At 43.3% G+C, this 15,445-nt stretch overlaps 1 protein-coding gene and 1 non-coding gene across 2 annotated transcripts in view; one reads left to right on the forward strand and one right to left on the reverse strand.

Moving 5' to 3' along the window:
- The window catches only part of SLC9A4 (solute carrier family 9 member A4), a 52,516-nt gene that overhangs the window by 23,339 nt on the left and 13,732 nt on the right, over positions 1-15,445 (reverse strand). The window contains exons 3-6 of the mRNA XM_069580573.1: positions 6,960-7,219; positions 4,480-4,697; positions 765-967; positions 121-207 (exon numbers count right to left, since the gene is read on the reverse strand). Coding sequence (XP_069436674.1) covers positions 121-207; positions 765-967; positions 4,480-4,697; positions 6,960-7,219 — 768 coding nt within the window. The remainder of the gene's footprint in view (positions 1-120; positions 208-764; positions 968-4,479; positions 4,698-6,959; positions 7,220-15,445) is intronic.
- LOC138438418 (U6 spliceosomal RNA) lies at positions 7,266-7,368 on the forward strand. Its single transcript, XR_011256354.1, has one exon. It is a non-coding gene; the product is annotated as a U6 spliceosomal RNA (small nuclear RNA).

Genomic DNA, 15,445 nt, shown 5'->3' on the forward strand with positions numbered 1-15,445 from the left:
GGGGCTGGAGAGGAAAGAGACCATGTCTAGTGACATGTCCACACCTCTAAGTCGAGTCCCATAGGCGACCAAGAGGGCACATCTTACTAACTTATTAATCATGACCAAGAGATAACTTACACGTGCATGGAGTTCTTCGTTGATGGATTCTTTTTTATTGGTCTTTCTAACATCCAGATACCTGACCAGAGGGCCAACTGTGATTCCCTACGTTGTAAACAACAAAAGAAAGGGTTTTGTTGTAGCAAAGATTGTCACTGTAGAGACCACAAGTCTATTAGCAGAACTATGGGGCTCCCAATTTTTATGTCTTTGTTTTGTAGTAGTTTCTCCTGAATAAACGCTCCAGTGTTTACTTTAGTTCTCATTCAATGTTTTTAAATTCTGCAATAAAAACAGGTATTATATTTTAAACCAAAGACCTAGTTTCATTCTTTAAACTCCCATTAGTTTGCTAAGCACTAATTCCAGTTACAATAAAAACTATTTAGTACCAACTGGAATCTTATTTTCAGTAATACACATTAGAGGTGCTATCATTCTCCTGTACCTAAGAACATTTTGATTTTATTATTCAAAAGTCATCAAAATTTAGAGTTTACGGCATGACCCAAAACATGATCTAGACATATCTGGGAATTTAGTTTCAGTATGGAACACATATCTGTAAATCAGATAACAGTATCCTTGTCTTGGTATTTTATTAATTTAACACACAATCCTGAGAGGAATAGACATTTCAAATAGGAAAGAAATCTACCAACCTGAATAAATACGGTAAAATATATAACGACTAGAGTAGCGGTGACAAACAGTTTCTTCCTAGGAAAAAGAGACAGAGGAAGCAAAAACGCAAGGGAAAAACTCCCAGCTCCTCGGACACCGCTGTAGAAAATCACGCACTGGTCCTTGACGGAGAAGGGGAAAGTCCGAAACCGGTTACTGACATAGAAGAGGACAAACACGCCTAAAATGGGGAGAACGTGTATTAGAGGAGAGGGCCATGAATGAGCAGACACAGTGCTAGTGAATACAGGTCGTGCCGGGTGCCCCCAAGCAAGGCAACTGGATCCCATCACACCCGCGACTGTCCGCGCCCAACAGATCAGCTCACAGAGCTTCTCACTTCTCGGCTAGTTGGGACACAGCAGTGCTTCAAGGCAGAAGCCTTGTTCCCGACAGGGATGCTCTGGTACGTTCCCGACAGGAACATTCACAAGTGTGTGTGTTTCCGTGTGTGTGTGTTTGGGATTTCCCAGGTGGCTCAGCCTGCAATGCAGGAGACGAGGGTTCGATCCCTGGCTTGGGAAGATCCAGGAGAAGGACATGGTAGCCCACTTCTGTATTCTTACCAGGACAATACCATGGACAGAGAAGCCAGGCGGGCTACGGTCCATGGGGTCACGTAGAGTTGGACACGACTCAGTGACTGAGCACGTCTGCGTATTTAGAGGAATACATCTTGATTCTTTTGCTATAAGAAATGGCATCTATTTTCTAATCTATTTTCATAAACTTTGCTCTGCCTTTCAAAATTAAGGAAAGCAATGGTATTACTTGGAGGGTACAAGCCTTTCTATCAACTCCTACTCTCACTGAGTCAGCAGAGGACGTGTGTGACTTTGAAGGTGAGAGGGGCCCTCTCAGTGCCTGGGGGGTTCTCTGCAGGTGAGCAGAGCTTGTGTGGGTGGTTTGGTTCTTCTTGAAACTCAATGCAAACAAGAAAGGAAGTTGGCAAGGGGTCACCAGGGGGCTTCTTACTGTCAGTAAGTGGAAACGGAGGGTGGGAGAGCTTATTGGAAACAGGTGTCTATCACGTCTTTCTCCTCTCCAGTGGCCCACACAGCTGAATTACAGCCAACGCAGGATTTCCTGGTGAGAGAAATTCCACCATTTCCTGGTGAGAGAGGTCCCTTCACTTAAGCTCTGACGAATCAGAGAATAATAAAGCACTCGGTATCCTCATGTGGCTTCTAATGACACAGACATCTCAGCAAGCATCCTTGACACTAACTCTACTGCCCTATAGATCGCTGTAGAAAGATATTAAAATTTAAAAAATAAAAAACTAAAAAAAATAAAATTAAAAAAAAAATCAAGGCCCCCCAAAAAAAGAGAACTGAAAGGGACGGAATGAATTGGTCCACACCCACCGTTGTGTGCTCGGGGTAGAAGTTTTTGAGTAATTGACTGTCTGCTCAAGGTCAAATAATATCACCAGCTCAAGAGACAAGAATTTGAGCAAACTCTGGGAGATGGTGGAGGACAGAGGAGCCAGGTGTGCTACAATTCACGGGGTTATAGAGTCGGACATGACTTAGCTACTGAACCACCAACACCAGCAAGGTCAAACGGCTAGTTAGTGATAGTGACAAGACTTGATGTGACATTATAAATTTATATCGGAGTATTCTTAATTCTTTTCTCCCCTGAAGACCCAATAGGCACATATATTAAGAGTTAATTTTATGAATAATTTAAATACTCCCACATTCTTGTTATTCTTTCCTAGCATCCTTTGATAGTAGGAACACTGAAAATGCAAGAGACAATGCAATTTAATGTTTTTCATTTTGCTTTGTTTGTCCCGACTCCTCCATGGGCTAGTCATGTGACCTTGGACAAGTGTCTTAATCTTGTCAGGTCCTCAGTGTCCTCATCTGCTTTATGGAGATGCTGACAGTATTTATATCAGAAGATGGAGGTAAAGTTCAATAAACCCAATATTCATAAATAACAGAAAACATGACCTTCTATGTTATAACCCTTCATGAGTGAGAACTATTCTTAGCTACGATGAGTCAGGTAGTAGCCAGAGAGCTGGACTCTGACACCTGGCTCTGTCCCTCACCCTGATGTGGCCAAGTCATTTTCTTGGGAACTGTTCCATCATTTCCCTTGGATAGAAAATACAGGAGCTGGGCTGGATGGTCACCAAGGGTCAACCATAATGAGGTCTCCGCAGCATTAATCTCCTAGACGGTTTCTATTCTTGTTGGCTGGGCTGAAGCTCTGAATCTGATGCTCCTCTTGACATTAACTTAACTCTGTAGGTCCCTGCAGTATTAGAACCTAAAAGGACCTAAGAAATCTGTCCACGTACACTATTTTGTGGTTGGGGAAGAAACTTTCCAGCAGTTAACCTTCTGTATATGTGCTCAGTCGCCTCCAACTCTTTGTGACCCCATGGACCATAGCCCACCAGGCTCCTCCGTCTATGGGATTCTCCAGGTAAGAATACTGGAGTGGGTTGCCATTTCCTTCTCCAGGGGATCTTCCCAACCCGGGGATTGAACTCACACCTCCTGCATTGGCAGGTGGATTCTTTACCGCTGTGCCACCTGGGAAGCACAGTTAAGTGTCTTCCCGAGGTCAAACAGCTAATTAGTGATAAGACTTGATGTGAGATTATAAATTTATATCAGAGTATTCTAATTCTCTTCTCCTCTGAAGATCCAAGGCACACATATTCAGAGTTACTTTTATGAATGTTTTTAATATTTCTGCGTTCTTGTTATTCTTTCCTACATCCTAAAAACCATTCTGAATTTAGAATGGATATAGTCGAGAGGAGTTCTCAGCCATTTCTCCTAATTTCTCTCTGAGTAATTGGCTTGAAACCACCTATCAAAGTCATGTAAAAAAAGCTTCAAATATTGGTCAAAACCATTTTAAAATATAACTGCTTCCAAAAGAAATCTTATAGTTCAGTAATGAGTGTTCTTACTAATTCCAGAAACAAATGTACAAGTTAAATTAAAAGGCCTTTGACAAGACATCTCATGTTTTTAAATGATGCATATTTGATAGGGATGATCGGACAGGGGAGCCCGGCACGCAGCAGTCCCTGGGATCGCAAGGATTTGGACAGGACTTAGGGACTGAACAACAATGAGTTACATTGCCTTTACAAAGCATTTTTTAAAAAAAAAAAAAAGAGAAAGGATCCACTTCCTTTGTTTTCTATACATCATACTCAATCCCTGACTAAAACCATCTGTAATATTTAGGAGATTGTTTTCTAGCAGGATTTGCCTTCTATAGACTACAATTTGTGAGACTGCACTTTTCCTGTAACAAAAGTGTAAAAGGGAGCCTGCAGTTTATAATCTATATCTAATTTAAGGTGCAAGAAGGTACAAATTGGCAAAGATGTGATGAGCAAAGGGTACATGTACTGAGCTATATTTAAATGTGTCTTTGTGAAATTTCTCTCCTCAATTAAAAAAAATAAAAGTGCTCTGGCTCCAGCCTTGTTTTAGTGCAGAAACTTATCAGCCAGTAATTATTTTGAACTGATTGAGGAAGCAACCAGAGAACATTCCTGGTCGCCATAAGGTACCCAACCCCTCTACCCCCACCGCCAACCAGTTAAACCAGTTGGCATCATCTCATTGCTTATGTGTTAACCTTGCAGGAAGGAATAAGAAAAACAAAAAGAGAAGCAGGTAGGACTCTGTGGGCCCTGCCATGTCTTACTGATGGCCCTCCAGATCTGGCAGAAGACCAGCGTGAAGCAGATAAAGGCCCAGTTCCACTCGTGGTTCTTTCCAATGGTGGACACGCCCATGAAGATGAAGATCAGGGTCTCGCTGACGCTGCTCAGCATCTTCATGAAGTACTTGATGGTCGTGTACGAGGTCTGGGACACGTTTTCTTCCACATACTTTTTCATTGTCACTGCACAGGCTGTGATTCTGCAGCAGGAACAGAGAGAAGCCACAGGACCTTGTCCGTCACTGGAAAATCCTCTTTTGGTGACGGTGTATGTGGGTGCTCACTCGGTTGTGTCTGATGTCTTTGTGACCCCCATGGATTGTAACCCCTCAGGCTCCTTTGTGCATGGGCTTTTCCCAGGCAAGAATACCGGAGTGGTTTGCCATTTCCTCCTCCAGGGGATCTTCCTGACCCTGCGTCTCCTGCATTGGTGGGCGGATTCTTTACCACTGAGCTACCTGGGAAGCCCGAGATGGCACAGAGACACAAATCCTGTTTTTATCCAGACAGAACATCTCCAACTGCAAATGTTCATTTTCTTTCTTTTTCTTCTCACTACCCAAGGGGTCTGCACAAGTTGACTGTGATGGGGCAAGGTGGGAGTGGCATGGTTTCCAAAAAACAAAATGGTGCATAATTCATGCAGAAGCCAGAAGCAGGACTGTTTCTATCTTGCTCTCATCAAAAGCTATGTCAGCCCTACCTCTTACCCCCAGCTTCACTTGCCTTAAACCAAAATAAAGCCAGTGCAGTCGCCCAGAAAGAATAATTCAGCAAGACCCCTCATACTATAATGTTCCCTACAAAAATTTAATGAGAACATTTTCACTTAAAATGCTTCATTCTAGAGCCACTTAGCAAGTTTGAAAAGAAAAGAAAGGATTTGCTTTGTCTTAGTAGTTTGTTGGATTTTTTTCAGCACATAGTAGGCTTTTATTATTCAAAAAATATATATACTTTTAGTATATTAAATAAATCAGGTGGGTTTCAAAAATGCAAGATAGGTTAATGAGCCAAATACATTCATTTGAATAAACTGGCAGAATCGTTACTTAATTTTAGACTTGTGACTTCCTGATGAGAACTAGAAATTTCCTCTCGCTGATGGTATTTAGTTATTTATACTTGGAATATAACTGCTTTACAGTGTTGTGTTGGTTTCTGTTGTACAACAGAGTGAACCAGACATAAGTGTACATATATCCCACCACCTCCCACCCATTCCCCCGCCCCCAGGTTGCCACAGAGCACTAGGCTGAGCTGCTTGCGCAACAGCAGCTTCCCGCTATGTTTACACATGGTCGTGTACATGCGTCAAGGCTTCTCTCCCAATTCTTCCCACCTCTCCTTCCCCATCTGTGTACACAAGTCTGTTCTGTCTGCAGCTCTATTACTGCCCTGCAGACAGATTCATCAGTACCATTTCTCTAGATTCCACACATGAGCGTTAGTATATGATATTTGTTTTCCTCTTTTTGTCTTATGTCACTCTGTACAACAGACTCTAGGTCCATCCACATTCACTTTTAAGGAGAGAGAATGATGAGTGCCTAGACTTTGTGAAAGCGAAAGCGAAAGTGTTAGTTGCTCAGTTGTGTCCGTCTCTATGTGACCCCATGGACTGTAGCCAGCCAGGCTCCCCTGTCCATGGGATTCTCCAGGCAAGAATAACTAGAGTGGGTAGCCATTCCCTTCTCTGGGGGATCTTCCCGACCCAGAGAATGAACCCGGGTCTTTTGCATTGCAAGCAGATTCTTTACTGTCTGAGCCACTAGGGAAGCTGCCTAGACTTTATACTACTGTATGTAATCAGAATAAATATTTCTATACAATAAAATTGTGCCCAAGGATATGGGTACGAGGATAACATCATTTAAAAAAAAGGCAACATGATCAGATATAATAAATCAAGTTGAGAAGCCTTATTCCAAGATCTAAACAAAGATGAACATTTCAAAAATATTTTCATTAGAAAAAAAATCTGAATTTCTAGTCTTATCCTATCTCTTGAGTTTTATTCCACACTGACCAGTCCTGGAGCAATGACGTGACTTAAGTGAAAGAGAAGCAAGCAGAGTTCAGGGATGACAGTAGTTCCTGGCATGCTTCCCTTTAAAATAATGCATTTTTCAAGGAAAAAAGATAACAACTGAAGTGAGACCTTAACCTTGAACCTCTCCCAGCTCATCCCCGCATCAGCTTTTCTGAGCATTATAAATTGACCTTGTACTTGCTAAGTAAGCTCTCTTCAGGCAAATCACCAGGACAGAGCAAATGCAGGTGCTGGGGAGAACATTTGTTTGGCAAAGGACCTGAACCAGATTTGACAGAAGTTCAAGGAACCTGAATCCTGCATCCCTTTTGAGGACTAGCTTTAGAAGTCAGGCCTTTCCTAATTCTGGTCCACAAGATGTGGTCCTAAACTCTCCTTGGATGGGAGTTGGTCCTTCATTTGTACTCACGCCAGGATGCCAGACAGGTAGAGTGTCTCGGCCACCAAGTAGGACAAGTAGCTGAACATGAAGACAATGAGGGGTTCAATCGCAGAGATGTTCTGGGTGAAACGGGTGATAAACGCAGAAATGAATCCAAAAATGACACCAAAAAATACACCCCCACACCCAACGATGATGAATCGGGCACATCCAGCCAAAATGTCCACGGGTTCTATGCCTTCAAATTTGTGCATCTTCGTGAAGGCAATTAATATGTTGTACAAGACCTAGACGAAAAGGAAAGTAGACTTAAATTAGAAATGAGAAACAGTTGTGCTTGCTTTGACAGCACAGATACTAAAATTGGAATGATACAGAGACCAGCGCGCCCCTGCTCAAGGATGACATGCAAATTTGTGAAGAGTTCCACATTTTTTTAACCCCAATACAAAATAAAAAGTTTAAAGTTTGGAGAAAAAATAAAAATAAATTTAAAAAATTTAAAGCATCTTAAAAAAAAAAAAGAAAAAGAAACCAAGGTAGCCTTTACAAAGTCATCTACATAAATTTTCCAGCTAGTAATACCAACCAGTCTTTACCATGAATTCAGATGTTAATTTGTTTAAATTATTCATTAAAATTCATGTAATTAATTCTAGAGAAACAAATGAAAAACAGTTTACACACAGATTCTTTTTTTCAAATTGTTTTATTGTGGTTCAGTTCAGATCAGTTCAGTCGCTCAGTCGTGTCCGACTCTTTGCGACCCCATGAATCGCAGCACTCCAGGCCTCCCTGTCCATCACCAACTCCCGGAGTTCACTCAGACTCGAGTCTATCAAGTCAGTGATGCCATCCAGCCATCTCATCCTCTGTTGTCCCCTTCTCCTCCTGTCCCCAATCCCTCCCAGCATCAAAGTCTTTTCCAATGAGTCAACTCTTCACATGAGGTGGCCAAAGTACTGGAGTTTCAGCTTTAGCATCATTCCCTCCAAAGAAATCCCAGGGCTGATCTTCAGAATGGACTGGTTGGATCTCCTTGCAGTCCAAGGGACTCTCAAGAGTCTTCTCCAATACCACAGCTCAAAAGCATCTACTCTTCGGCGCCCAGCCTTCTTCACAGTCCAACTCTCACATCCATACATGACTACTGGAAAAACCATAGCCTTGACTAGACGGACCTTAGTCAGCAAAGTAATGTCTCTGCTTTTGAATATGCTATCTAGGTTGGTTATAACTTTTCTTTCAAGGAGTAAGCATCTTTTAATTTCATGGCTGCAATCACCATCCACAGTGACCTTGGAGCCCCCCTAAATAAAATCTGCCACTGTTTCCACTGTTTCCCCATCTATTTCCCATGAAGTGATGGGACCAGATGCCATGATCTTCATTTTCTGAATGTTGAGCTTTAAGCCAACTTTTTCACTCTCCTCTTTCACTTTCATCAAGAGGTTTTTTAGTTCTTCTTCACTTTCTGCCATAAGGATGGTGTCATCTGCATATCTGAGGATATTGATATTTCTCCCAGCAATCTTGATTCCAGCTTGTGTTTCTTCCAGGCCAGCGTTTCTCATGATGTACTCTGCATATAAGTTAAATAAGCAGGGTGACAATATACAGCCTTGACGTTCTCCTTTTCCTATTTGGAACCAGTCTGTTGTTCCATGTGCAGTTCTAACTGTTGCTTCCTGGCCTGCATATAGGTTTCTCAAGAGGCAGGTCAGGGGGTCTGGTATTCCCATCTCTTTCAGAATTTTCCACAGTTTCTTGTGAAAATTTTCCACAGTTTCTTTTCACAGTCAAAGGCTTTGGCATAGTCAATAAAGCAGAAATAGATATTTTTCTGGAACTCTCTTGCTTTTTCCATGATCCAGCAGATGTTGGCAATTTGATTTCTGGTTCCTCTGCCTTTTCTAAAACCAGCTTGAACATCAGGAAGTTCACGGTTCACATATTGCTGAAGCCTGGCTTGGAGAATTTTGAGCATTACTTTACTAGCGTGAGATGAATGCAATTGTGTGGTAGTTTGAGCATTTTTTGGCATTGCCTTTCTTTGGGATTGCAATGAAAACTGACCTTTTCCAGTCCTGTGGCCACTGCTGAGTTTTCCAAATTTGTTGGCATATTGAGTGTAGCACTTTCACAGCATCATCTTTCAGGATTTGAAATAGCTCTACTGGAATTCCATCACCTCCACTAGCTTTGTTCATAGTGATGCTTTCTAAGGCCCACTCGACTTCACATTCCAGGATGTCTGGCTCTAGATGAGTGATCACACCATCGTGATTATCCGGGTCATGAAGATCCTTTTTGTACAGTTCTTCTGTATATTCTTGTCACCTCTTCTTAATATCTTCTGCTTCTGTTAGGTCCATACCATTTCTGTCCTTTATTGAGCCCATCTTTGCATGAAATGTTCCCTTGATATCTCTAATTTTCTTGAAGAGATCTCTAGTCTTTCCCATTCTGTTGTTTTCCTCTATTTCTTTGCATTGATCGCTGAAGAAGGCTTTCTTATCTCTTCTTGCTATTCTTTGGAACTCTGCTATTTTGACCAGGTTTAGCTGTACAGCTCAGTGGTACTAAGTACATTCACATTGTTCTGCAATCTCACCATCATCCATTTCCCAATTTTCCACCTTCCTAAACTTAAACTCTGTCCCTAATAAACACTAAGTCCCCAGCCACACAATCTACTAAATATACTTTCTGACTCTATAAATTAGTCGCCTATTCTAGGTAACTCATTATGAGTGGAATCAAACCCTACGTGTCTACACCTTCTGTATATTGGAATGCATTTTCAAGCTTAGCTTAACACATGTTCTATAAACAGATTGTACCTTAATTTTTTTTTTGCTCACTGTGCTGTAGAGTAGGTTTTCATTGGTTATCTACTTTATACATAGTTGGTTTACACACAGATTCTTAACTTTGGGTCTAGCTGAATAATATACCACAATAAATTACACAAGAAGACATATTGACACAGCTGCCTACAATTATATGCATTCCAAATAATTTCAATCTGTTCAGCTTCAGGGAGTAAGTACAATCTGTCCTATGCTCAGCTGTGTCTGTTTCTGATCTGTGTGACCCCATGGACTATAGCCCACTAGGCTTCTCTGTCCATGGGATTCTCCAGGCAAGAATACTGGAGTGGGTTGCCATGCCCTCCTCCCGGGGATTTTCCTGACCCAGGGATCAAAACTGCATCTCTTGTGTCTCCTGCATTGGCAGAAGTTTCTTTATCACTAAATTACCTGGGCAGCCCCAAGAAGTATAATACAGCTTTAAAGCATGGAGCACCTGCTTCGTGCCAGCCTCTTCGCTGAGTTTGGTGTCATTATCAATTGATTTCCTCTGGCTCTGAAAGCACCCTTCAACATAGGCTCCATAATAAACAATGAAAGTCTTTTATTGCTCTCCGGAGTCAGGATGGGATCAATTCATACACTTTTTGCTGTGCGTTTGCACATGAAGATCCAGAATGTTATCCAGCCCAGCACAGGTTGTCTTTGGAATGTGAGTTGGCAGACAGCAACATTCCTGAAAGTAGTTCAAGTGTTACCAGTCTTCAGGGTGGCTTCATCTAGTGAGCTCTACTAATGGAGGAGGACGGTGGGGGGGCATGCAACAGCCCCTCCGCTCACAGGTGCTCATGCCCCGCTCCAGGGCAGCTTGGCCACACTGCCTTCTATGTTAGTTCCCTAGGGCTGCTGTAACAAGGCTTCCCAAGTGGCACTAATGGCAAGAACCCACCTGCCAATGCAGGAGACACAAAGGTTCCACCCCTGGGTTGGGAATAGCCCCTGGAGGAGGAAATGGCAACCCACTCCACAATTCTTGCCTAAGATATCCCATGGGCAGAGGAGCCTGGCGGGTTATAGTCCATGAAGTCGCAAAGAGTTAGACACGACTGAGCATGCAAACACGGATATTATTTAGCAAAGCAAAGCAAAACCATGCTCTAAGAAAAACCTTGCCTGAGTTTTTGCAAGAAAATTGTGACTTATGGTTTCAAAATCAATCCAAAAGAAACTTAGTGGTTGTATCCCAACTCAGTGACTGTATTTAGTTCGATTTAACCTTTTGCCTGACCTTGGAGCAACCCATGTGCAGGTCTTAGAAGCCCTGGGTGTTGCACCTTTGAAGCTGCGTTCATGTTCCAAGGAGTGAAGCCAAGATGAGAGGACGGAAGCTAGCATAAAACTCAAAAAGCATATTTGAATGAGTTTAACTGGAACTCTGGGAGTTTATTTGACTCTTAAACCCAAGGAAACTCATGGAGTGTGATTGGGACTCAAAGATTTGCATGTTTAGGCCACAAACGAAAACTATTTTGCATTGCTTTACAGGTTATAAGAAGCAGCCTGATCTGTTCCTAGGACCTGGGAAAGTCAACAGGACTACTCCTGGCCCCAGACACCAGTGCGCCTGCCAGGAAGAGGCTACGGCATTTTCAGAAGCTAAAGTCATACGTATAATTAAGAAGACTACACTTACAGACATAATCCATATGACTACATGGAAAACAATTCTTATCTTTCAAATTATATGGCTCTGGATGTCATTACAGTTATGAAAGCTTTTCTTTGGATTCCTTTCAAATCACAATCATGTGTGTGTATTTTTAATTTATTGGAAGGGGAAACTCAGCCAGTGCTAACGCTCAAACACATGCCTGGCACTAAGGGGAAACAAAATCAGATTTACCTTCTTCGCTCAGTGGGCAGGTGCAGCAACAGGACAAAATAAGAAATACATATTTTAGAGAACTTCCCTGGTGGTCTGGTGGCTAAGACTCCATGCCCCCAGTGCAGGGGGCCCTGGTTCCACCCCTGGTCAGGGAAGTAGACCCCACATGTTACAACTAAGAATTTGCATGTCACAACTAAAAATCCCACATGCCACAACTAAAAGATGCCGGGAGTTGGGGGTGGGGTGGGGTGGGGAAAGGATCCTGTGTGCTGCAACTGAAAGCCAGTGGAGCCAAATAAATCAATTTTTAAAAATAAAATATTAAAAAGAAAAAATATATATGTATATGTTTTTCTTTGTCCCCAGTACCTGGCACAAAGTCCCTAAAGATCTAGCAATTCCTTGAGTCATTTGTAATGAGTGCTTTTCAATCCCTCCTGAATTTACACTAATGAGGTGACTCTTGCTGGGGTTCCCTCTTACCCTGCCCCCAAGGCAAGGGACTGGTTGCTGGAGGAAACAACCATGTGATGATAAGGTTGTATCTTTCATCCCCACTCCCTGACCTTCCAGGAGCGGGTTGAAAGGCTGGAGCTTGATTTCAAGCTGACTCACCAGCTATAGACCCTCCTTGGGGTTGGTTAATTTGCTAGAATGACTCACAGAACTCAGAGAAACATCTTACTAACTTGATGACTGGTTTACTACAGAAGGAACAGCTAGATGGAAGAGATTCTTAGGACAAGGATGGGGGCAGGGCTATGGGGTTCCTGTGCCCTCCCCAGGACCACCACCCTCCCCAAATCTCCGCCAACCTGAAAGTTCTCCAAAGCCAATCCTCTAGGCTTTTTACAGAGGCTTCGTTACATAGACTGGGTTGATTAAATCACTGGTCATGGGTGACTGACTTTAATCCAGCTCAGCTCCCTTTCCTGGAGGTGGGAGTGGGGAGGCTTAAGGAGGGAGACTGGGAAGTCCAGCTCCTTAATCATAAGGCTGATTCCACTGGCAACCAGCCCTCTTCCTAAGGTTATGTAGGGGCTTTCCAAAAGTCACCTCATTAGCATAACAAACTCAGCTCTCTTCACTTAGGAAATTCCAAGGGTTTTAATGAGCTCAATGCCCTGAATGAAGATGAGCTGGTTGGATGGCATCACTGACTTAATGGACATGCTGCTGCTGCTAAGTCGCTTCAGTCGTGTCCGACCCTGTGTGACCCCATAGACGGTAGCCCACCAGGCTCCCCCGTCCCTGGGATTCTCCAGGCAAGAACACTGGAGTGGGTTGCCATGTCCCTCTCCAATGCATGAATTCTGGGAAATAGTGAAGGACAAGGAAGCCTGGCATGCTGCAGTCCATGGGCTCACAAAGAGTCGGACATGACTGGGCAACTGAACAACAATAGCAATGCCCTGAATGTGGACAAAGACCAAATATATATGTTTCTTCTTGTAAATCATAATATTACAAACATCAAAGGTCTGTACTTAACTCTGTGCCAGGCGTTGTTTTAAATGCTTATGTGTATCAACTCATTTGAACCCTCAGACATCCTGGTCTCCAGTTTGCAGAAAGGAAACTGAGGGTCAGAGGGGTTAAGTCACTCAACTGAAGTCACACAGTTTGCAGGTAAAGAAGTCAGGACTTGAACTAGGGCATGGCCTCCCTGTCCATGCTCACGGGCACAATTTACTGCCTCTTGAATGGGATGTTCCTGGAGCTAGGATTTCTTTGAGGCAGGAAAATATTAATATACACCAGAAAGACTTATGGAGGAAAATTCACCCCCAAATGAATGTTTTTAAAAATCTCTTCCAAATTAGACACAGTTTCCTCTGGCAAGCTGTTCCCTGCCATCCTAGCTTGCTTTGAATTTACCACGTCATCCATACCACCTGGGTCAGGACGATCCTCTGGAGAAAGAAATGCTGATCCATTCCAGTATTCTTGTTCCCATGGATAGAGGAGCTTGACAAGCTGCAGTCCATGGGATTGCAGAGTCAGGCACAACTGAGTGACTAAGCTTGCAAGAAGCGAAAGTATGTAAAATACCTGCCAATGTTGCTGGCCGAAGGTTCCTGCTCAGAAACTTTCAGTGGCTCCTTCTACCGCCCTCTCATCCACTGTGCTCCCAAAGAATGGACCACAGTGGCAGCAAGATGCCCAATGAAGACATTATCAGAGGAAGGAGAAAAACTAGAGAAGAAAGTAGGGGGACAGTGAGCAAGGGGTGAAGAGGCAGCATGGAGTGGCAGTTAGAAGCAGAGATGCTCTGGAGCCAGGCTGCCTAGGTTCAAATCTCAGCCTTGGACAAGCAGACTTGGGGTCCTCTCAGTGAGGTGGAGGCGGGGGAATGTAGGGACCTCTCAGATGAGGTGCAGTGCTGAGACCCCTCAGTGAGGTGGAAGAGGAGGGTGTGGGGTGAGATGCGAGGCGATAGGAACCTTGGTGGCCTTACCTTGTTGCTTATTCAGCAAATCGATGCACGAAAACCAGGGAGACATACAAATAGAAGAACAAAGTGCCTACAGTACATGAAGCAGTGCCATATTTAAAACCAAATGCCTACTAGGAGGCAGCTAACCAGCACAGACATCCATGAGTTCAGTTCGGTTCAGTTCAGTTCAGTCGCTCAGTCGTGTCTAACTCCTTGCAACCCCTTGGACTGCAGCACACCAGGCCTCCCTGTCCATCACCAACTCCTGGAGCTTACTCAAACTCATGTCCATTAAGTCGGTGATGCCATCCAATCATCTCATCCTGCGTTGTCCCCTTCTCTTCCCGCCTTCAATCTTTCCCAGCATCAGGATTTTTTCCAATGAGTCAGCTCTTCACATCAGGTGGCCAGAGTATTGCAGTTTCAGCTTCAACATCAGTCCTTCCAATGAATATTCAGGACTGATTTCCTTTAGGATGGACTGGTTGGGTCTCCTTGCAGTCCAGGGGACCATCAAGAGTCTTCTCCAAAACCACAGTTCAAAAGCATCAATTCTTCGGGGCTCAGCTTTCTTTAGAGTCCAACTCTCACATCCATACATGACTACTGGAAAAACCATAGCCTGGCCTGGATGGATCTTTGTGGACAAAGTAATATCTGCTTTTTAATGTGCTATCTAGGTTGGTCATAACTTTCCTTCCAAGCAGCAAGCGTCTTTTAATTTCATGGCTGCAATCACCATCCACAGTGACCTTGGAGCCCCCCAAAATAAAATCTGCCACTGTTTCCACTGTTTCCCCATCTATTTCCCATGAAGTGATGGGACCAGATGCCATGACCTTCGTTTTCTGAATGTTGAGCTTTAAGCCAACTTTCTGACTCTCCTCTTTCACTTTCATCAAGAGGCTCTTTAGTTCCTCTTCACTTTCTGCCATAAGGATGGTGTCATCTGCATATCTGAGGTTATTGATATTTCTCCCAGCAATCTTGATTCCAGCTTGTGCTTCATCCAGCCCAGCATTTCTCATGATGTACTCTGTATATAAGTTAAATAAGCAGGGTGACAATATACAACCTTGACATACTCCTCTTCCTATTTGGAACCAGTCTGTTGTTCCATGTCCAGTTCTAACTGTTGCTTCCTGACCTGCATACAGATTTCTCAAGAGGCAGGTCAGGTGGTCTCATATGCTCATCTCTTTCAGAATTTTCCACAGTTTCTTGTGATCCACACAGTCAAAGGCTTTGGCCTGAGTTGGTGTGATATAAAACAACAGCCAGCATGCATGGGGTTCTCCCTGCATGCTGAGCACTCACTGTTCTAAAGGCTTAACAGGAATTTTCTAGTGGTCTTAAGAGCTAAGTAATACCATCA

Source organism: Ovis canadensis, chromosome 3 (assembly GCF_042477335.2).
Source record: "Ovis canadensis isolate MfBH-ARS-UI-01 breed Bighorn chromosome 3, ARS-UI_OviCan_v2, whole genome shotgun sequence".
Taxonomy (NCBI): domain Eukaryota; kingdom Metazoa; phylum Chordata; class Mammalia; order Artiodactyla; family Bovidae; genus Ovis; species Ovis canadensis.